The following is a 21,087-nucleotide window of genomic DNA, read 5'->3' on the forward strand; positions in this document are numbered from 1 at the left end:
TAAGAGCACTCCCTTCGTAATTCCTTCTTGAAATTTTAAAAATACAATTACAGATCCATTAAAAAGAAAGAGAGGGAGAAGAAGAAAAAGGAATACAAAAAATAATAAAATAAAAACCTCCTCTTGCCTATAACCTCAGATTCCATATAACAAACAAAACTTAATTTGCTGATTACCAGTTATGTTCAGTCAATTTGTCACTGAATGGGAGGGAGAGGAAGGTGAGGAAAGGCATGCAATATTGCCATATATGATACATCCAAATTGTCTTCGTTTGCTCTACTTGGATGACAAGCATGCAATATTTTCATAATCCGAATTTATTGCACAACCATATGTAGTGAACAAGATATATAATCACAAAATTGTTCTGCTAGGAGGTTGTACTCTATAGATCTTAAATCAATTTTCCCTAATACGAACGCAATAGCCCGAAAAAGGCTTCTGAACATGCTGCCTTATGATAAATTACAAAAAACAATTTGTTAAACCATTTTCTCTAGTTCCTCACATGAGCATTACTAAGGTCAGTGGTCCACAATGCATCAACGACTAGGAATTCGTCCACACGCAGGCGAGCAAGCGACTGACCTACCATCTTTCTGTACTGGTAATACCACTGTCAACAGACCCGATATTTGCAGTCCCAAGAGCGGGAAATTATCAAACAAGATTGAACGATCTCGTCCTCTGCAGTAATAAATTAATAATAAATGGAGCAGTCAGATACTTAAAATGTAAAATTCTAAATAGATGGATGAACTAAATTTCATAGGAAATGCATTTAAAGTGTCATATGCTCCTTAAATATTTCCACATTTTTCATACTAAAATGAACAATATGTAAGAAGCACAAATTTATCCAGTTAAAGCTAGATTCTACTGGGACTCTATTTGAAGAATTTTTCCAATGGTCATGGATTTACACACTGATCAGAAGTACGTCTCCTATAAAGAGAAAACATAAAACTACTTGTATCATTGATAGATACGTTTCTAATGATAGGCAGCCAAATATAAGATTAACAACTTCCAATGAAGTTTAAAATTGCTCACATTCCACTTTGAAAAATGCTAAGAGATGGCCTTACCCTACTTTTAACCAACATGACATCCACAACAACTAGTTTCCCTAACATAGATCACATGAGTGAGGAAATCAAGTACCCTTTGTTTATTTTATCTCCTTTTATAACATGCTTGTACTAGGATTTCTTTAGAACCAAGGAATCAAAATTCTTTGCAAGGAACTAGAGTGACTTTATACATTGGATACATTGATACTAGAAGCCAGGAATATAATGTTATTGCAGTATATAGCCTACTTCATCTGTGATGTACTCAGCCTCTGTGCGTCCCAAGATTTACAATTGAAATGGTAATAGAAAGTGATTAAAAAACAACATTTACTGCAGAACACTAAATATGAACTTGATTGGCCTCTGGCCTGCATTTCCAGATGATGAAGGCATGAAATTTTATTACTTAAGATGGAGATTACAAGAAAATAACTATCACAAATTCACTGCAGACACCCTTAACAACAGACGATTCTATCTCATTAACCCCAAAACAACATATTCATATATTATGGACAAGGTCAGAACATAACTATTTGAACACTTACATGTTTTCTTTCAACTTCTTCAAAGAATTTCTCAGGAGAATCTACATATTCAGCACAATATTTCTTTATGTGAGCCGCCAATTCTTCTTCTCCAACCTTCTCAAGGTTTCTAATCAATATTGTAAACGTTAATTTATCTGGCGCACAACCTGATGCCTTCATCAACTCATATGTTTCCATTGCCTTTTCGGTCATACCCACTTGTATATAAGCTCCAATCATCTCAGTAAAAGCCCTAGTGTCATACTCTAATCCTTCTTCCTTTAATCCAGAGAAAAGCTCTTCAGCCATTTCAATCAGTTTGTTCTTTCCCAACAATAGGATCATGCTACAGTATAATGATAGATCTGGCTTATACCATACTTCCTCCCGCACAAATTTGAAGACCTAAAGCCTGATTCCAGTTCAGATAACATATAACATCTCAAGTTGAAAATAACAATATTCAACCATTATCATAGAAAACATTATAATAAAGTAGTTGACAACTTAGAGCTTGCTTTGTGACCATTTTGTTTTTAGTTTGCATTTTTTGTTAGAGATGGAGGGAAAATATATAGGAGAACGGAGAGATGAAGAAGGATGGTGGGAGGATGTGAAAGAAATGCTTGTGAAATGGTGCGTAAGATGAAAACTGAAAACTAAAAAATGAAAAAAATATATATAAATTTAAGTTGTTTTCATTTTCGAGTTTTTGTTTCCTACATTCTCCTTTATTTTCTCAATCCTCTCTCGCACCACCCCCTTCATGTCTCATTGCTTCATACAGTTCCCCTCTATCTCTAGCCAAAAAATGGAAACTAAAAACGAAATGATCACAAAACGAACCCTTAGTTTTACAGTTTTCATAACTGGAGTCAGAAATTCTGAAACTTACAAACTAGCCGTTACAGGATTGTTAATTGTATAGAACTACAATTTAATTACATCATGCACTTTTCAAACTAACTAAACATTCCAACCTGGTTGAATGAGCAGCCAGAATTGGCAGCAAAGGGCTTGTTTCTTATTCATGCCTCAAAAAAAACTATGTGACTGTTATAAGTTACATTAAGAAAATCTGAAGCTGTGAAAGTGGCAAAAAGCAGGAGACAAACCATTTTTCTCCTTTATTTCATCCCAAATTAAGTAGTAAAATAAGGACTTTGAATTATAATCAGAACCGTAACCAGAAAAGCATTGCGTTATTCAAATTAGAAAAAGTAAGAAAATTTCATCTTCCTTTTCCTTTCAGCATCATTTAGAAAGCACTTATGGATTAATAACTTTTGATATTCTTTAGAATATCCTAAGCAGAATGAAAAAGATACATCCTTTGACAACAAAACTATCCATCACGTAATTCAAATCCTTATGAACAGACTAATATATCCAAAGATATACTCACAACAATCAACATTCAGTTATTCATATCTGATCACAAAACCATAGTTCATTGAACTTCAGAATAAAAAGTCATTTGCTGGTGTGAAGAAATCCATAAATTCCATATAATTGGACTTGTGGTCATAATTTTCTCAAATTTACTTTTAGTGCCGCTGAGAGCATACCCTCTCACTTATTTCCCAAACCCCAAAAGCCAAAAAGATTATCAAACCTGCTCTTGATGATTTGGTATCCTGTTTAGTCGTTTATGCACAACAATAACAATCCAAATTGTAAAGGGTAATTTTGCCAAACGTTTTCTTTTATAAAGTTTCTAAACATGGCGCAAGAGAGATGATGACCAAAGGGAAGAACCCTAACCTTGAGCGCTAATTCCACTTCATTTTGTCTCTGCAACTCAGCCAAGGCGTCTAACAAGTCAGCTTTCAAGAGCCTGGAGAGCCTACCGCCCATAACCTGCTCGAGCTTTGATGGGTTTGATTTGGAAAGCTTTAGAGATTGAACTGCCTGAATGGCTTCAGTTGAGAGCACCCTTGACCTCCATAAAGGCTTTCTTGGTCCCCCTCTGAGGCCACAGACGATGTGGCTTGGGGTTGAAGAAGAAGAAGGTAACGCCAAACGATAGCGTAGGTGGGGTTCTGGGTAGTTTTTCTTGAAACCCAGTTGAGGAATATGGAATTTGATAGAACTCATGAGAGCTTCCGTGGAAGGTGTTGTATTCCTGTAGACTGTGGAGCGAGGTCGTTGAGGTTTAAGAAACCTTCCACCCAAACTCCAAGAGAAAAACTCGGTTGCAACTTTGGTTTTTATATTTTTGGTTGCCACTTTGCTATCCTGGCTCATATGGGAGTTTATGTTATCACACGTGTCATAATTTATTTGGCCGGAATAATAAAATACAAGTGTTTCTCAAACTTCCAAAGGGCAACACTAACAATCAAACCCAAGAAATTTGGTTTTTTGCCTCCATAAAAAATAAAAATAAAAAATAAAAAATAATGCTACTCTTATCATATTTTCATATCACAATTAAAAAGTGTTGTAGGGGTTTTTTCATTCCAGTAGCTACAGATGGGGCTGAGATGCTGTAAAGAGCCAAATGTATGAAATTGCCCTCGAGTTTAAGAATCAGACCCCAAGAGTGTTTCGAAAGGGTAGCTGAGCCTTAGGAAACACCTTGGTCTTCTTTACCAATGAAACCAACAATCGCTTACAGATAAATTCTTAGCTTTGCATAAAAAGCTTGCGGCATGGGAGCTGAGTATTCATGAGTTTAGCATGAGAGAGAGAGAGAGAGAGAGAGAGAGAGAGCTACGATTTCCTATGAGAAACAGAGGTTTTAAGGCAAGAGGGAAGGGATTCTAAAAGGATTCGTTGAAGAGAGAGAGATTGGGGAATAACAATGGGTGTGTTGAGTAGTTTCCGGCAGCTTGACGAAAACTTTGTCAAGCTCTAAAATGATTTACTAGAGGAGAAAATGGGAGAAGATAGAGGAATGAGGTTCAAAATTGCATAGGTTTCTGGGATGAGAGATGAAGCTTGCTCTCTGGATGTGTGTTGCTTAGGATAAAGAAGAATGAGATAAAAGGTGAGGTACTTGGGCTTGATGTTTCCAGTAGTTAGAGAATAAGCTTGCTCGACTGCTCTGTAATGGCTTGATGGAAGAGAAAAAGGGAATCAATGGAATTACATGGCTTGAAATCGAAAGGTTCCAAGGATGAGAGGTTGATGCTTGCTTTCTCTCGATGTGGGTTTTGAGAGAGAGAGGAAGAAGATGGAAGAACAAAGCATAAAATTAAAGGGTTCAGAGGGGATGCTTGCCATCGATCTGTTGTTTTTGCAGGGTAGAAAGTGCCCCCTTTTATAGACGCTGGAAACCTTAATTTTGTCAAGCCTCCTTCCTTTTTTTCTTCACTTTCTTCCATTTAATCTTGTTTGGTGAAATTTCCATAGCTTGAACACATAGGCACGCAGCTTTTTGGGGTTCCAAGGTCCTCATGCAGCTGGACTCCTCCACGTGGGTGAGGCGTCACCCACTTTTTCTTCTTGTTTTCTCACCAAAGCTTGAAGAGGAAAGAATGGGTAAGGGTGCTAGTCAAAAGGGTGATTAGCACATGGGTTTGCTTGGTTTTGATGGTTTGGCTTCGATCTTGTTTTAACAGAGATGCTGGATATTTTCCACGATGTTGGGCTAGGCTATTCGTATTTTGTTTCCAGCGGCCTGTGAGTTTGCTCAAGCTGCTGGAAACAACCTATTTGATTAAGGTGCTGGATATTTTGGCTGATGTGGAATTTCTCCAAGTGTTTACAAGCCATTGGATATTTTCCTAAGCTATTGAGCCACTTTTTCTCTCTCATGCTTACCCATATGTTTGGGCTTAAGAAATGGGCTTGAGTTTTGGTGCTCCCAAGAAGCCCAAAACTTCAACTTCTTGGCCCATCAATGGGCCTCGTGAATGCTCGTAACCATCCATACCACGACCCGCTCAGCAAGCCTCAGGCATTCGCGTGGCTTGGGCCCATTTAAGCTTGTAGCGTGGCGTGTTGCTTATTTGCTTGGCGTGGCATGTGTGCAAGCGTATATGATGAACTCTTGCTTACCCAAGTTGAGTTTCTTTCCAAATTAGGTGTCATACTGAGCTAGAAATATATTTGGGCCCTGCCTTGGATTTTTTGGGCCTCAACAAGTGTCAATAAATTATAAAAGAAAAAAAGAAGTTAAATTAATGAGTAAATATTACTTTTACCACATTTGTATATCACATTCTCATATCATCTTATGTGATAGATGTGGTATACAAATGTGGTAAGAGTAGCCTTACTGAAAAAATAAAAGTTAATTCCAATTTTCGTTTTCAGTGTTGATATTCATTGCAATTTAAAAGATGAGTGCTGCTAAACGAACCCTAAAATTAACTGAGTACACCATATGATCTAAGTACACCCTAATATTTGAATCAAAATATAAAATTAACTAAGTACACCTTATTTCACTACCAAAATACCCTTAGTACACCCTAATGAACTCTATCACACAACACCCTATTTGATATTCATGTTTTAGTTCAACAGTTTAATTAGCCAAGCGGTGTTTTCTTTCACAGATGACACTGCAATAGAGCTGCACATGAGTTGGCATCCTATGTTTCTAGGATGGGTGGTGATTAGGTCTGGGATCAAGCAGGTCCAGCATGGGTAGTGAGGTAAACAATCTTATTCATCTTTAATAAATTTCCCTGATGTTTTGACCCAAAAAAAGGATATGCTAATAGAGTTACAATCGTTAGGAAGCTCACAATCATCCCTCCTAGAAGAAAGCCCTATCGACAACCCCTCATTCACCCAAACTTCCTTGGGTTTGCTCTTGCTTTTTCTGGGGTCAGAAGCCTATTTCATTCTCAACAGGTTTCTCAACATGGTTCTTTCGCTTCCTCAGTACCCTAAATTTTGTTGAACATTAACAAGTCTCATAATGGTTGGAATCAGGGAAGCATTTTTCTTGCTTAGGCCTTTTCATTAGGGTTGAATATGGTGAGTAGGGTGTACTTATTAAAATTATATTTGTTTTTCAATTCAATATATCTTTTTTGGTCATTTTATATTAGGGTAAATTAGTAATTCAATAAATATTTTAGTAGTAGGGTGTACTCAGTTAATTTTAGGGTTCGTTTAGCAGCACTCTAAAAGATAAGATCAAATTTCTTTCTAATTCCTTTATAATCATGTGATGAGATATGTAAACATTTATTCTAGACAGAATCTTGGATGGGAATTGAATTGCAATGGATATCGAACTTGACAGGACCCGACCCAATTTTCGCTTTGAAATTCGAGCCAAGTCCTATGCGTGTCCGACACCTGGTGAATGTCGGGCACAAAAGACCTTTTTACCCTTTTCGTTTCAAAATTTTTTTAAAATGTCCCTTAGACTTCTGCCGAAAACTCGGCAGAGTTTCCCCTGAATTTTGACCAAACCCAAAGTTTTCCACCTGTTAAACAATCAATTAAATCCACACCAACTGCCAGAATATCTCAAATAACAGATCTCAACTCCAGTTTTTCAGTTTCAACTAGATATCAGAGAATTTTCTAAAGTTTACAGAGTTCCAAGGGCTTTTCTACAAAACTCTACCTGATTTGATGGCGCGGAAGCTAGGAATTGCCCGGTGGTGGATCCTGCGCACTTCTACAGCCTGGGGGCGAAAAACATGTTGAAAATGTGAGTGGACAAAAAGAATGTTCTCAAACTAGTTTATAAACATAATAACCCCCGTAGTCAAAATAATTATGTATGTAAATCTAAAGTTCATCGGCAATCAAATATATAAAGCATGTAAATCAACAGGTATACGTATATGTATATATATATAGATAATAAACGGCACGAATGTTAAGAAAACTGATATAAAATTTTCTGAAAACAATAATTTCATAAAACACTGAAATTCCTTTAAAAGTACCACCTAGAAGTACCCCTGTAAGTCCGTCAATTCCCCTGGCAGGTCTCGGGCGCCACGCAGTCTACCCGAGCCGCAAACTGGCGAAATCAGGGGACTATGATCAGCCTAATCCGCCGGCAGGTCTCGATGACACCAAGTCGACTCGAGCCGCTCTGGCAAGATACAGGGGACCGTAGTCAGCCTGATCCGCAATCCTGGCAGGTCTCGGGGACACAAAGTCAGCCGAGCCGCAATCCTGGCAGGTCTCGGGACACCAAGTCTGCCGAGCCGCAAATCCTGGCACTCACAGTCCGAGCGTCCCCGAAACTCGTGAGGCAAAGTCAAGTGCACTGACGTAACTGAAATCAGACTGGATGTCCGTAGACATCGGTCCGATTGTGGGTAATCACCAAAGATAAATGGGTACACGGTGGTTTTAAAATAAACTATTTTAAGAAAAATCTAATAACTCACTGCATCTCGGTAAATCTGAAGCTTTGCTGCTATCTCCTCTGGTAAAGTTCTCAAACTCTGCTTTTTATATTACTAGAGCTTCAGAAATTAAGCATCACGTAGATCAAAGTACTAAACCGTACAAATCATGCTTAAAGGAAACAGTTCATAAAACTTATCCAAATAAACTCATTTATAAAAGCTTATTTATATAAAATCAATATAAAATCATTTAAGTAAACTTGTTTATATAAATCATTTATATAAAATCAATCATGAAAGAAAGTCCACTCACTGATGGTCCGAGCTAACTGGACCCTTCGAAGGTCCCTCCTGCGGGTCGCCTGGACTTCTGGTGCCTGATTAACCATGAATAGTAAATCAATAAACTGCTGAATAAAAAGAATTTAAATTAAACACCCTGCCCCCGGCTCCTAGAAGTACGTGCACTCGTTTCAAGTTACTCCTATGTCTACATTAGCTTTTTAGGCTCTTAGATCATTTTTGGAAGACCCGATGCTTAGCTAAGCGATAAACCACCAGACCGGCCGATCCGGGACCCCGTGGTTCCACGGTCTCCGATGGCCAATCTGGGCTTCTCTAAAGGTTCCTCATAAAGAAGGAACCATGTTCCGCGAATTCGGTCCGAAACGGACGGTCGGATTGGCCAGAATCGCGTTATCGCTTAAAATCCAAACCCTAGCCCCAGGGTTCACGATTTCGGAGTATCCGGGACTCCGATTTGCAATCCGTCGAATCCTACACGATCCTGGAATCATGTAGACCGACATATCCAAAATTCAGTGCGATCCGACAATTAGACGACACTGCACCCAAGGATCGTGCGATATGGAAAATCTGTTCGGGGCTCAAACGGACTTCGAATCGAGATCCGCGAAATCCTACGCGCTCGTGACTACACGAGGATCTCAAAACTGCCCAGAGTTACTCCACCACCCTCGCGCACGCGCCGCCACATGCGCAGGCAGATTGGGTGTCCAAAGCGATTATGGGTTGCCGGAAAAACTCGGAACCAAGACTCCAAACTCCTATCCTAGGTAAAACACCCCATTTGGAGTCACTTTTGTTCTTGGACATACCCCAAAAAGTGGCCGAAAATGGCCGATCACGGCAGCCGAAGTTCGACCAATTTTCAAGTTGAAAATCGAGTGATCTAGAGGTGAAATCGATCAAAACCCAGCCAACCATCAGTTAGAGCACGAAAAATAGCTGAGAATCCATACCTTACTCGAACGATTTGGTTGAGAAACGAAGGAGAACGAAGGAGATGAAGTTCGGGTGAAAACCGCCGATTCTCGTCCAGTTTCCGGCGAGCTCCGGCCGGTGCAGGTGCGGCGAAGGGTCGGGGCATGACGGCGGCGACGAGACGAAGCTGGTGGTACCAACATCGGAGATCGGCGTGCCCTGTGGTGGCGACGGGAGGCGCTGGAAGGGAGGAGGGCGCACGGCTTGCGCGCGATGGGAGGAGAGAGAGAGAGAGAGAGAGGAGAGAGAAGGGAGAAAGAAATAAAAATCTGACTTTTGTCCAAATTACCGTTTTGCCCTTCGCGGTATTTTGACCGTATTTTCTTCGTTAAAACTCCGATTCGAGTCTACTCCGTGTCTACGGACTCGTTTCGCCGTGCTCTACGCAACGGCATAAGCGGAATTGCCAAATTCTTTCCCGATCAAAAAGTCAACTTTTTCTCTATTAAATAATGCGAGGGCAAAATTGTCTTTTTGCTAGAAGATATTAATCCTACTTTTTAGATATTATATTTCTTTTTAGATATTTTATTTTGGGTTATTACAGAACTTATAGAGGCTACAAGTCTTGTGGCTCAAATGGTTAACAACATTTACACATGCATCTGAAGTCTTGGATTCGATTCCCCCCTCCCAAATATCGTAGGTATTAAAACAAAGACAAATAAGAAAACAAAAAGTGACTCTTTCAAATAAATTTTCTTTTATTATTATTATAATTCAGAAAAATGATGATTACACAAAAAATCAGCAAATAAATAAAGAAACTCATAAAATATTGAACTATAAAGTTTTAGACAGGAATTTAATGAGTGATTATAGTATACTATGATAGCACGGTCAGATGTTACATCTTATAAACGTATTATAATATAAGTGGATATTTATTGATATTATTCCTTAAAAGAGGGAAAAATAAACCATATCGTCCACCCATATTATAATACATGTACTCACGTGACCATACTGCTATAGTATTCTATAATTTCTCGAAATTGAATTTGCAATAAATATCAAACTAATCAATAACATCTGAATCAAAGTGTAAAATCCCACAAAGAAGAGGGAAAAAATGTGGACCTTTTCCAAGAATATATATATATATATAGTCTCGATCTCTTGGACCACATGAGTCCAAGAGATTGTGGTCACCCACCGTTGGATATTAATCCAATGGTTCAAAAAAGTTTCTTAAAAAGAGTGTAAAAGTGAGTGAACCGTTGAATTTATATCCAACGGTGAGTGACCACAAATCTCTTGGACCCCTATAGTCCAAGAGATCAGATCTGTATATATATATATTCCTGCTTTTCTGGACCCTTGTAGTCCAAGGAGTTTGTGGTCACTCACCCTTGGATCTAATCTAAGGGTGGAGGAAAAATTTATTTTAAAATCCATATAAAGGTTTAAAAAAAAAAACTCTATTTATTAAAAAAAACACATTTTCTGGGAAAAAGAAAAAAGAAAAAGAAAGAAACAAAACACGTTCTGAAAACTTGGAGTGCAGCCACTGTAGAGTTCGACCCCTTTATCACCTTCTGATTCTTCTGACATTGGGGCAACGGATTCTTTTGATTCCTTTGCTATGTTTTTTTGGGTTAGTTTGTTCAGCTTTTGTGGATGGATTGTAAAGAAAGAAGAGTTAATTTGGGTGTTATGACTTTTCTTGTTCTTCTTCACCACTTTGATTCAATTTTTCTGATTTGAATGATTGAGGAACCCATATTTGAAATCATAACTTTTCTTGTTCTTCTTCACCTTGATTCAACACATCATTGATTTATCAACAAACCAATATCAATTTCTCAAAAAAAAAAAAAAATTCATTTTTATATAAAGATTGCTATCTTATTAATCAAAAAACAGAAGAAAAAGCAATGGTAGAAACCTAAAAAAGTAAAAGAGCCCAGAATTTAAAAATTAAAAACTGAAGTTTTCTCAATATTTTGTTTTTTTGAAAGTCCATAAGAGATTAGAAAAATTAATTAGCAAAAATAGAGCAAAATAGTCAGCGACGCCAGAGTCAGAAGAGCTAAAGAGTAGAGTCTGCATCACCGAATCAAACAAAGCTAAAGAGTCGACCTCTACAACGGGGTCTGGGCAGCGACTCCGCAAGTTTCCAGAAACGTATTTTGTTTTTGGCTTTTTTACTAATATATTGTTCAATAAAAAAAAATGAAATTACCTTTTATGTGTTTCAAAATAAGTTCTTTCTCCACCTTTAAATTAGATTCAAGAGTGGGTGATCACAAACTCCTTGAACTACATGAGTCTAGGAGAAGGGGACTATATATATCAGCAAATAAATAGATAAACTCACAAAATACCGACACACTATCCGTTGGGGCCTCAAAACGTGAAACCCAACGCTGCGCGCATAAAACCAGAGGGGAAGGAGAGATGGGAATCTCAAGCTCAAAGCGAGTGAAGTCGTCGCTCTCCAACTCGGCCACGTTCGACTCAGCTTGCGACTCGGCCTTCACTCACTGCCTCTCGCTCACTGAGCACGCTTTCCAAGGCGTCTTCCCCTACCAGCTCCCCACAGCCTCCAACCACCTCCACGAAACGCTGCGCACCGTCCACCCGCACCCCCTCATCCTCAAATGGGTCCCATCTCCGCCGAATCGCTCCCGGGTCGACTCGGCCCTCGAGGTCGTGACTCGCTCGCCGCGGGCCCAGACGATCGGGCCGGCTGAGTTCAAGCAGTGGGCGGTGGAGCTCTTCGCCGGAGCTGTGGTGGAGAACGCCAGGAAGGCGGTGATGTGGCGCGTTCCGATTGGCGTGGCTGGGATTGCTGGGGTTGGAGCCGCGACGAGGTCCGGGAAGGAGTTAATTGGGACGGCGATTGGGGTGTACGCGCTTGGCGTTGCGACTTCGATTTCTCTGAGTTTGTCTGGGTAGGGTAGGGGGTGAGAATGGGAGAATGTAGCAGTGAGTGAAAAGTAAATTTAGAAAACGAGCGTAAAAATGAAGTTTCCGGTAACTTTTTGTAATGCAAATGGTTTATGCGAATTAGTATTTTAAATATCATAGTTTCTTCTTATGATATCTAATTTCTTGTGCTTTGATTGTACCCCATCTAATTATTTTTTGTTATGCAACCACAAATCATAACACATGATATCCAAGTTATATTGAGTGTGTTTTGTACAAATGTAGGAGGGGGATCGAACTTGAAGGTGAATACGAGGGTAGGTTAAAGTTACATAACTTAGGACATCAACCCATATCAATCAAGTAATATAATATAACTGGTTCATACATTCCTAACTATAGGATCCCAAGTAACTTGTTTGATTGAATTGAGAAACAATGGATGATTTAAACCATGTCTATAGAATATTCAATCAATTTTCCTAAGAACCAAGCCGCTAAAATTTTTATTTGGACTAAGGCCACGCTCGGTTTATGGAAAAGGAAGTTTGGGGATGAGAAATCAATTGCTTTCTCATGTTTGATAAGTCAAATATGGGCAATCGTTGCTTGACAGATAAGAAAATAAGGGGAATGTGAAGCCATCCTCCCTCTTTAGGTTTTACTTTCCCTTCTCATGAGAAAATAAGGCCATTATTAATGCACATTTTTTTTGACTAATTTATCCTTACTAATAATTTATAATTACAATTTTATCTAACAACTATTAGTGTTCTTTTTTATTTTTTTAATTCATAATTCTTAAAATCCTCCCAGCAACATTCTATTTCCCTAGGACCTATTTCTCATAACTTTGTTTACACAAGGAAGGCAAAACTTCAACAACACCCAAGTTTTCACATTCTCATCCTCATCCTCAGAGCAACTTCAAACAAGATGGGTATTATACTTCTAACAAAATGAACAGATTTTTCATATTTTTAATAGGGGTACAATTGGGAAACTAAACAAAATTTGTTTTTCATTTTCTACTCAAAACAAACATGGAAAAGGAAATGAAGTGATATTTCCAAGTTACTTTCCTAGCATTACCAAATATGGGAAATGAATTACCATTTCCAAACATGGGAAATGAATTACCATTTCCAAACATGGAAAAAGAATTATCATTTCCCATCCTTTAGAAAATGATATGGAAAATTTCCCATCAAATCTGTTCCATGAACCAAACGGGACCTAAACGAACGAATTCGCCTTTAAAGAGGCATGTTCCCCCATTCAAGGGAAATTTGTGCACTCTATAAGCTTTGATTGATAATATTAGGTGCAACATAACACTACATATTGGTGGCATGCAGAACAGCAGTCCAATATAATTCAAACGGAAAGGAAACGTAGCAGCACACCTTCCATTTGGCATTTTTGAACAGCAGAGAATCGTAATCAAGTAGAATATGAAGTTGGCCAAGCTCCATGAGGGCAGCTGCAATGGCCTAAGCCAAGTTCTTGTCCTCATCAGCATTATAAAAGCATTTGCGTTTCTTTGCGTCAAGAATTAGTTTCTTCCAAATAGAGTTAGTTCTAATCAAAGTCGCTTCATTCCCCAAAATCCAAAGACAGTGTCAACAGACACAAAGAAGCAGATAAACTTCATTAGAAGCACCAAAAATTCAGACAGTACACCTAAGCTACTACACGTACAGCCGCAATGTGACAGAAGCACCTTGCACGCGTTAGCATCACGTTTGCTCTTTGAAGATTGGATATGAAACCTACATATACTTTCTCATTACATCTGACTCTGGAGATCATATTAATTATCACATCATCTTCACCATCTTGGAAACCATCAACAGATTGAACACTTACAGAGAACCATCAGTGCCAGAAACTCCACTGTGTTCTTTTACTCTCTCTTGAAGTGACTTGGGCTTGAAATTACCAGAACACTAACCTTCTTTTTTGTTCGAATAAATTCTGTGGTCCATAAAAAAAGTTACAGAAAAACCTTCCAAGCATCACAAGCATAACTGAAGCAGTTAAGAACATCTACACTAGAATACAGCAAAAATTACCTCTGTAAAGGCTTGCAACAATTTCACAGACCACAGCAACCTCAACCATATTTTTATGACTATGCCCGTGATCAAATTCTTCTTGTCCATTGGCTACATCATATAAAGGAGTAGCATCCTTATATTTTTCCTGAAAGAAAGCACTTCTCATAGCTTCTTTGCTTGACATTTGGACTGTCTAATATCCGGTTGTTGTAAAACTCCATTTTTGGGAATAAGCAGATGGATGCATTCTATACTGGACATTGAGAAGGTGCCTCTCATGTCCCAACAGTAGAGGTCTTCCGAACAAACTTCTTCCAAAACCATCCTTCTCTTCTTGGAGATCTGAAAGTGCATTGTTCAAAATTCACATAAAACATAAAGCTTTACAAACTTTTTTAACTATACAGCACAAAGGACAAAATGAAACCTTGATTATAACCATAGCAGGGAGTTGCCTCTCATCTCCTATGAGAACAGCATGGTGAAGACCAAGGTGTTGCAAAGGAATTGCTGATTCACATTCTTTAAGCTGAGCGGCTTCATCAACCACTAACAAATGCAGGGGTGCCTTTTTCTCTGTCTGCAATTTAGCAGAGCTTGACACGATGCAAAATATTAAGGAAGCATTTGCCAAGCACAATTTCCTTATTTTCTCCAAAATCCAAAATTTTCAAATTAGGAACACAAAATTTACGAAGTGACCTCAGTTTATGAAGACAATCTTTTAGAACTAATTGTGACCTTTCATTAGCAAAACCAACCTCACGAAGTAAATATTTAAGAGAATTGAGCAAATCCAAAGCTCCAATCATGTCTGTCACAACCTCTAGTGAAATGCAAGAAGTTGGTAAGTGAGTGTACAAATTTACCATGCAAAACTCCACATGCCCACCAATTGAATTAAGTTTTTCATTCACAAGCGAAGGAATGAAAGTTTTCATGTGACTCGTCACAGTCGAAAATGTCTTAGGAATTTTTGTCACCTGTAGTAGTAGGTTACAAACATCAAAGCAATAAAATTGACAAGCATGCATAACTCATCACATCGTATCTACTACATGACGAGATACGAACACGGTTATAAGTACGCATCCCTGCGGATTATATCCCCAAGGATATAAATACAGCATTTCATGTCATGTTCCGTAACTTGAACTAACCTTCTGACGAACTGGGGATTATATCCCCGAGGATAAACAACTCACTAAGCAAATTTAAGACAAAGTATGAGATGTGAATAGTATACTTAACATGAGCCAACATTTCTTGTCAGTAAAACTGAGATTACTTTAAACACCATAAAAGAAACAACATTCAGAGTAGATTCCAAAGAAACAAAATTGCAGATACTGTCTTGCCATGATAAGAAGAAACCTCAGGCAGGTAATAAGTAAAAAACATAAGATAAATTGACTCATGAAAATTGAAAAAAAGAAATCAAGTTTCATCTTCTTCCCGTGATCCTCAACAAAGGAGAAATTATACCCTGTATCTCTTGCAATGATTGTTGTATTCGTATTTCCTCCTCAACAGACCTTTTAAGGTTTCTAATATGACCCTTCAAATCGTCAGAAGCTCTAATGTCTTCAGCCCTCATCTCTAGAACCTTCTTTGTCAACCCCATCAACAACCCTGAGTAACTAGGGACGGTCGAGTGCTTCTGCAAAAACATCAGCAACAATCCAAGCTCCTCTGTATCCAAATTCGAAACACATTTCAGCAATTTCTTCCTTGCTACTAATTCCTCCATCACAGCCACAGCATTCTCCGGATTCTTACTACCCAACACAGACACTAGAGCTTCCTTGTGCCTAAATTTCTTCAACAGCTTGTCATGCTCACCTAATTTCAGTTTCCTTGGTCTCATTACCAAATACTCCCCCTCGGATGGCTTCTCTCCTTGCCCTCTGTGGAAATACCGAAAATTAGTAGGCTTCAAAACCCGAACCTGTGGTTCCTCCACAGGTCCCAATCCCCCAGCATCCCCAGAGCTTAACGCCTTCAGCTTCTTTTGCCTCCTCTCATACTTGGAAAGCGGCCTCTCTAGCTCCTCATCAGAGCCACCCTCAAAATCTTCCTTGTTCTTCCTCCTCCCAGCGTATATTGTCCCATTCGAAGTCCCAATAACCCTGGTCAAACAATCCGGCGAAAACCCTACTGACATGAGGGGAGCAGGGAACCTCATGGAATGAGTAACTTTCATTTTGGCATAATCAAACACCTTCATATAACCATCCAATGCCACACTCAAAATCCTGTACTGCTGTGCTTCTTCCCCACCATCCTTCCCAAGTTTTCCAACACAAATGGAAGTCACAGTCTTGTTATGGCTCTCCATTGAATACACCATTTTTCCACCTCCCATCAAATCCCAAATCTTCACAGAATTGCCACCAGCTGTTGCAACTAACCCCCCGGATGGCAAGAAAATTACGTCCTCAACCGGCTTGCCATGATTCACTTCCATTACTGACCCAGAATCCTTAACTCTTACATCCCAAAGCTTCACTGTGTGATCATAAGACCCAGTTATGAACATGTCCGCACTAACCGGTGAGCAATCGCCGCACCTCACATAGTCCTTGTGGCCGAGCAAGTCGCAAATTGGGGTCTCGCCGGAGACGTCCCAGTACTTAACGATTGCGTCGTCGCCGCCGGAAACCAAATGGAGCTTATCGGCAACTGGGTATTTGACGAAACGGGCTGGGCGTGTGTGGGAACGAAGCTTGCGAAGTGGGGTTCGGGTTTTGACGTCGAATACTTGGACGAGGCCCGAGAGGTCTGAGGCGGCGATGAGGAGACCATCGCATCGGAACGAGGCAGAGGAAACGACGTCGCGGAAGGAAGAGATGGTGGCGGTGGGTGAGAATTTGTTTTGGGGATTGTAGAGGGTGAGAGAGGCCGAGTGCGCCGCAGCGAATGAGTGTGGGGTTGTGGGTGAGAAGGTTAGGGAGGTTATGGAGGAGATGAGGTCTGGGATTTGCTTGGTTTTGAAGGAGGACCAGTATTTGGATTCTGTGGTTTGTTTTGGGGTTCGGGGCTTAGGTTTGTGCTTGGGTTTCACAGGGTACGTCTTGGAGATTTGGGGTTCCGCCATTGAAGGAGCTCAAATTTGGTCTGTCTCCTGGTGGTTTTTGGCGTTAGGGTTTTGGTTCTGATGGAATTAGGGTTTTGGGTTTTGAGGGAAGATTCTGCAACGACGCCGTTATGTACTCTTCTAAGAGCACCTCCACCCAAAGGGCAAAGGCAAGGGCAAAACAAAAGCGAGGCAATGTTTGACAGTATTCACGTAAATAGTGGCAGCCTTACCTTTTTTGGTTCCATTTCAAAGGATAAGGGTAAGGGCAAACCATTAATTTTGATAAGGTTTTCAGATAATATGTTCAGTTGTCATGTGTCACTATTTATTATAAAATTATCATTTAAAATTTCAGATAACATTTTCGAATAAAATTTTCGGTTGCCATGTGTCTATCAAATTTCATATAAGATTTTCGGATGAGATTTTTAGTTGCCACGTGTCTTATTTCAGATAATATTTTCACCCTCTAAAATTGCGCCACGCGTCCCATGTCATATAAGATTTTCGGATATTTATTAAAAAATTATAATCTCATATTTCAAACAAGATTTTCACCCTCTAAAATTGAACAACATGTCATCTCTATCTTCTCAATCCCTCTATAAAACTACACCATCAACTCATACCTCTCACACCATATCTTCTCTATTCTTTCATTTATCAGATTTTACAAAACACATTCTACTCTCAATGTCTAACCTGAGAAGGGTGTTGGAGAGGCAAGAGGGAGAAGAGGAAGAAATCAGGCGCAAACGTGCTGAAGAAGATCGTGAGGCCAATGAAGAGGAGGAAAAAATGGTTGTAGCGGTGTGTATGCTCAATGAATCAAGGCAACACCACCGTCGTCGTGCCCCTAATGTGGACAGAAATAGGCAGTGTTGGGGTAAGAATCTCTTGGAAGATTACTTTATCCTAAATTTGTTATATCATGTTTCTCATTTTCGAGAGAGATATAGAATGCAGCTCATTTGTTCCAAAAAATCAGGCATGATATTTGCAATTACGACACATACTTCGTTCAGAAGTATGATGCTGTTGGGGTTTTGGGTCTTCTTTCAGAGCAAAAACTTACAACTGCTTTGCCGATGCTTGCGTATGGTGCATCTGCAGAGCAGGTGAATGAGATTGCGCGGATGAGAAAATTCACTATCCTAGACTGCTTAGTCAGATTTTGTGATGTAATAAAAAAATTTCTACAAGAGGGAGTACCTCTGCAAACATACGACTAGGGACCTTTGAAGACTTGTACAAAAAGCCAAGGCTCGAGGTTTCCCAGGCATGATTGGAAGCATCGATTATATGCACTGGCAGTGGAATAATTGCCCAACTGCTTGGCAGGGAGATTATGGAAATCGAAAGGGCTAAAAAAGTATAATTCTGAAGGCCGTAGCTTCATTCGACACTTGGGTTTGGCATGCCTTCTTCGGAGTTGCCGGATCACAGATGACCTCAATGTGCTTGGTCAATCCTCGGTATTCAACGATGACTTGAGAGGTCATTCCCCCCAAATCACATATCAAATCAACAATACCGTATACTCGGGTGCGTACTACCTCGCCGATGGAATTTACGAGGTGGACGACATTCGTGAAAACAATTCTAAATCCCCAATCCGAGAAGGAAAAAAGCTTTGCTGCCTTTCAAGAAGTTATAGGAAAGACGTGGAAAGGTATTTCGGTATCTTGCAAGCTCGTTGGGCAATTATCAAGAGTGCTGCTCAGATGCTTGATGAGGATGTGCTGTGGAGCATTATGATGACTTGCATCATCCTCCATAACATGATTGTGGAGAATGAGTATGATTATGATGCTCCAGAGGTGTTCGAACCCGATCCCATGAACACGACATTGACTAGAATTTATGAATGGCCGATGGGAGCAAATGGACAATCAATGGAGCACGAATCGTTAATTCAGAATGGTCGATACAACAACCCCATGACTGATCGTTATTAGGAAATGTAATCTTCGTATGTTCACGAGAGACGTCAAATTGAGTTCATCGAGCACTTGTGGGAGATGAAAGGCAATCATAGTGGATGAAGTGAAGTTTAATGCTTTGTTTTTAATTATGATTTGTTTTATGTGTGGTTTGTTTGGAATTATATGTTTTGTTTTTCATTGTGCTTTGTTTTTAATTATGCTTTATTTTGTGTGTGGTTTGTAATGAATTAAGGTTTGTTTTTTAATTATGCGATGTTTTGATGTATGAAATATTTTTAATGAATAGCTATATTTTTTAATGCTCTCTTTATTGAATAAAAGGGAAACAATACAACAAATTAATACATATTGAATAAAAGGGAAATAATACAACACATTAATACATATGGCAACTCTTTCAATACAACCTAATGGTTTTGAACATTTAACCAGTCCGTATTGCAAGGTCCATCGTCATGGAGAAACTTTCTTCTCATAACATCCCTTCGTTTTAGCTTCCAATAGAACTTTGCTTCAGGAGACAAATGGTTCGTATCCATGGCCATGATTTTCATCTCTTTGTCCTCCATGTCTTGTTCTTGTGCCTGCTGCCTTTGAATTGCAAATGCTTCATGTCGTGCCTTGTTCGCTTCTTCTCTTTTCAAGTCTCTCTTAATTCTCAGTGCAACGTTCCTAACAATTTGCTCCAAAAATTGTGCATATTCATTGTTCGAAGTGCTCCCTCTCTTGGCCTTTACCGCCTTTCTCCCAATAGGTTTTGGTTGACGTTGGACTGGTGATTCTTGATCCATTAGATAGTCCAACTGTAACGACCCGGTCCTAAATAAATTAGTGAATATTAATTTTTTTGAGAGAAAATACCATTTTACCCACAAAATTTTTTATTAGGTTTAAAGTTGACTTTTTGACTGAGAAAGAATTTGGGAATTTCGACTATACCATTACGTAGAGCACGGCAAGATGAGTCCGTAGACACGCAGTGGACTCGAATCGGAGTTGTAACGAGAGAGATACGATCAAAATACCCTCAGTGGCATAATCGTAATTTTGGAGAAAACGGTTTTGATAAAAATCAGATTTCTCTCTCTCTCTCTCTCTCTCTCTCCTCTCTCGTGCGCGCAGCTACAGCAGACCACATTTTGGCCGACTGTTCTCTTCTCCAGCCACTAATGACGACGAGGCCAGTACCAAAATGATCGGGCTATCGTCCTCTTCCAACCCCAGCTAGGTCCCCCTACCAGCCACCGCGGTTTCGCCTGAAAAAGGAGAAGAAGCGGCCGGTGTCATCCGAACTTCTCCGACGTCGATCTCCCTCCTCCGGCCACCGATTTCGATAAATGAAGTATGATTTCTCACCTACTTTTCATGCTCTAGCTGCCTGTTGGGTAGGATTCAATCAATTCCTAGCGTAAGGAATTCGATTTACGAATTGAAATTCAGCCGATTTTGGGATTGCGATTCCGGCCACTTCCGGTCAGTTTTTGGGGTAGGTCAAAGAACAAAAGTAGCTCCAAATAAGGTGTTATACCTAGGGTAGGAGTTTGGAGCTGTGGTTTTCAGATTTTTCGGTGATGAGTAATCGCTTTGGGCACCCACGCTTTGCCGGCGCTCACGGCGGCACGTGGGCACTGTAGAAAAAGGGCACTATGTCCCGATGTAATCTTCTGGTTCTCACGAGTGCGTAGGTGTGCTCAGATTTTAATTTGGATACCGTTTGAGTCTAGAACGGATATCGCCTATTGCACGTTCTCCGGGTTCGATAGGTTGGGACCGTTGGATGGTCTTGAATTTATTATATGTTAATCTAGGCAATTCTAGGATCGTGTAGGAATTCACGGATCATGAATCGGAGCTTCGGATATTTCGATTTAATATTTTAAAGTTTATGTTTATAATAACCGTCAGATCGTGCGATCGTGAGCGATCCGACCGTCCGATCTGGGTCAAACTTGCAGGA

The 21,087-nt window shown here is 39.6% G+C and overlaps 4 protein-coding genes and 1 pseudogene across 6 annotated transcripts; 1 reads left to right on the top strand and 4 right to left on the bottom strand.

Moving 5' to 3' along the window:
• On the bottom strand, positions 213 to 7,186 carry LOC18789683 (pentatricopeptide repeat-containing protein At1g62350). 2 transcript variants are annotated; one of them, XM_020567576.1, is made up of 4 exons: positions 7,146 to 7,186; positions 3,374 to 3,847; positions 1,628 to 2,014; positions 213 to 690 (listed from the first exon to the last, which is right to left on the bottom strand). In XM_020567576.1, the coding sequence occupies exons 2-4, from the start codon at positions 3,704 to 3,706 to the stop codon at positions 664 to 666; spliced, it is 747 nt and encodes a 248-aa protein (XP_020423165.1). In that variant the 5' UTR covers positions 3,707 to 3,847; positions 7,146 to 7,186; the 3' UTR covers positions 213 to 663. The 2 variants fall into 2 exon arrangements, with proteins under 2 accessions (XP_020423165.1, XP_007223738.2); XM_007223676.2 differs by lacking the exon at positions 7,146 to 7,186 and having other exon boundaries at positions 3,374 to 5,398.
• On the bottom strand, positions 7,018 to 9,427 carry LOC109950044. Of its 2 annotated transcripts, XM_020567581.1 has the most exons (4): positions 9,150 to 9,427; positions 8,201 to 8,264; positions 7,927 to 7,983; positions 7,018 to 7,206 (listed from the first exon to the last, which is right to left on the bottom strand). In XM_020567581.1, exons 1-4 carry the CDS (start codon positions 9,312 to 9,314, stop codon positions 7,166 to 7,168), a joined length of 327 nt encoding a protein of 108 aa, XP_020423170.1. In that variant the 5' UTR covers positions 9,315 to 9,427; the 3' UTR covers positions 7,018 to 7,165. The 2 variants fall into 2 exon arrangements, with proteins under 2 accessions (XP_020423170.1, XP_020423175.1); XM_020567586.1 differs by lacking the exon at positions 7,927 to 7,983.
• On the top strand, positions 11,471 to 12,237 carry LOC18790156. The gene has a single exon (XM_007223541.2). The coding sequence runs from the start codon at positions 11,572 to 11,574 to the stop codon at positions 12,070 to 12,072; it is 501 nt and encodes a 166-aa protein (XP_007223603.1). The 5' UTR covers positions 11,471 to 11,571; the 3' UTR covers positions 12,073 to 12,237.
• On the bottom strand, positions 12,989 to 15,262 carry LOC18790033 (annotated as a pseudogene).
• On the bottom strand, positions 15,368 to 17,319 carry LOC18788196 (protein SLOW WALKER 1). The gene has a single exon (XM_007223057.2). It carries the CDS (start codon positions 17,200 to 17,202, stop codon positions 15,550 to 15,552), a length of 1,653 nt encoding a protein of 550 aa, XP_007223119.1. The 5' UTR covers positions 17,203 to 17,319; the 3' UTR covers positions 15,368 to 15,549.

The sequence above is a fragment of the Prunus persica genome, chromosome G1, assembly GCF_000346465.2.
Source record: "Prunus persica cultivar Lovell chromosome G1, Prunus_persica_NCBIv2, whole genome shotgun sequence".
NCBI classification, from domain to species: domain Eukaryota; kingdom Viridiplantae; phylum Streptophyta; class Magnoliopsida; order Rosales; family Rosaceae; genus Prunus; species Prunus persica.

Excerpts from the sequence above, each read along its gene's own strand:
- LOC18789683 (XM_007223676.2), bottom strand. The coding sequence starts at position 3,856 with ATGAGCCAGGATAGCAAAGTGGCAACCAAAAATATAAAAACCAAAGTT. Across the intron at positions 2,015-3,373 it reads AAGTGGAATTAGCGCTCAAG|GTCTTCAAATTTGTGCGGGA; the intron begins GTTAGGGTTCTT and ends ATCAGGCTTTAG. Across the intron at positions 691-1,627 it reads AAGAAGTTGAAAGAAAACAT|AGGACGAGATCGTTCAATCT; the intron begins GTAAGTGTTCAA and ends TTATTACTGCAG.
- LOC109950044 (XM_020567581.1), bottom strand. The coding sequence starts at position 9,314 with ATGTTGGTACCACCAGCTTCGTCTCGTCGCCGCCGTCATGCCCCGACC. Across the intron at positions 7,984-8,200 it reads CCAGTTAGCTCGGACCATCA|AGTTTGAGAACTTTACCAGA; the intron begins GTGAGTGGACTT and ends TATAAAAAGCAG. Across the intron at positions 7,207-7,926 it reads TTCAGATTTACCGAGATGCA|GCTGTAGAAGTGCGCAGGAT; the intron begins GTGAGTTATTAG and ends TTTCGCCCCCAG.
- LOC18790156 (XM_007223541.2), top strand. The coding sequence starts at position 11,572 with ATGGGAATCTCAAGCTCAAAGCGAGTGAAGTCGTCGCTCTCCAACTCG.
- LOC18788196 (XM_007223057.2), bottom strand. The coding sequence starts at position 17,202 with ATGGCGGAACCCCAAATCTCCAAGACGTACCCTGTGAAACCCAAGCAC.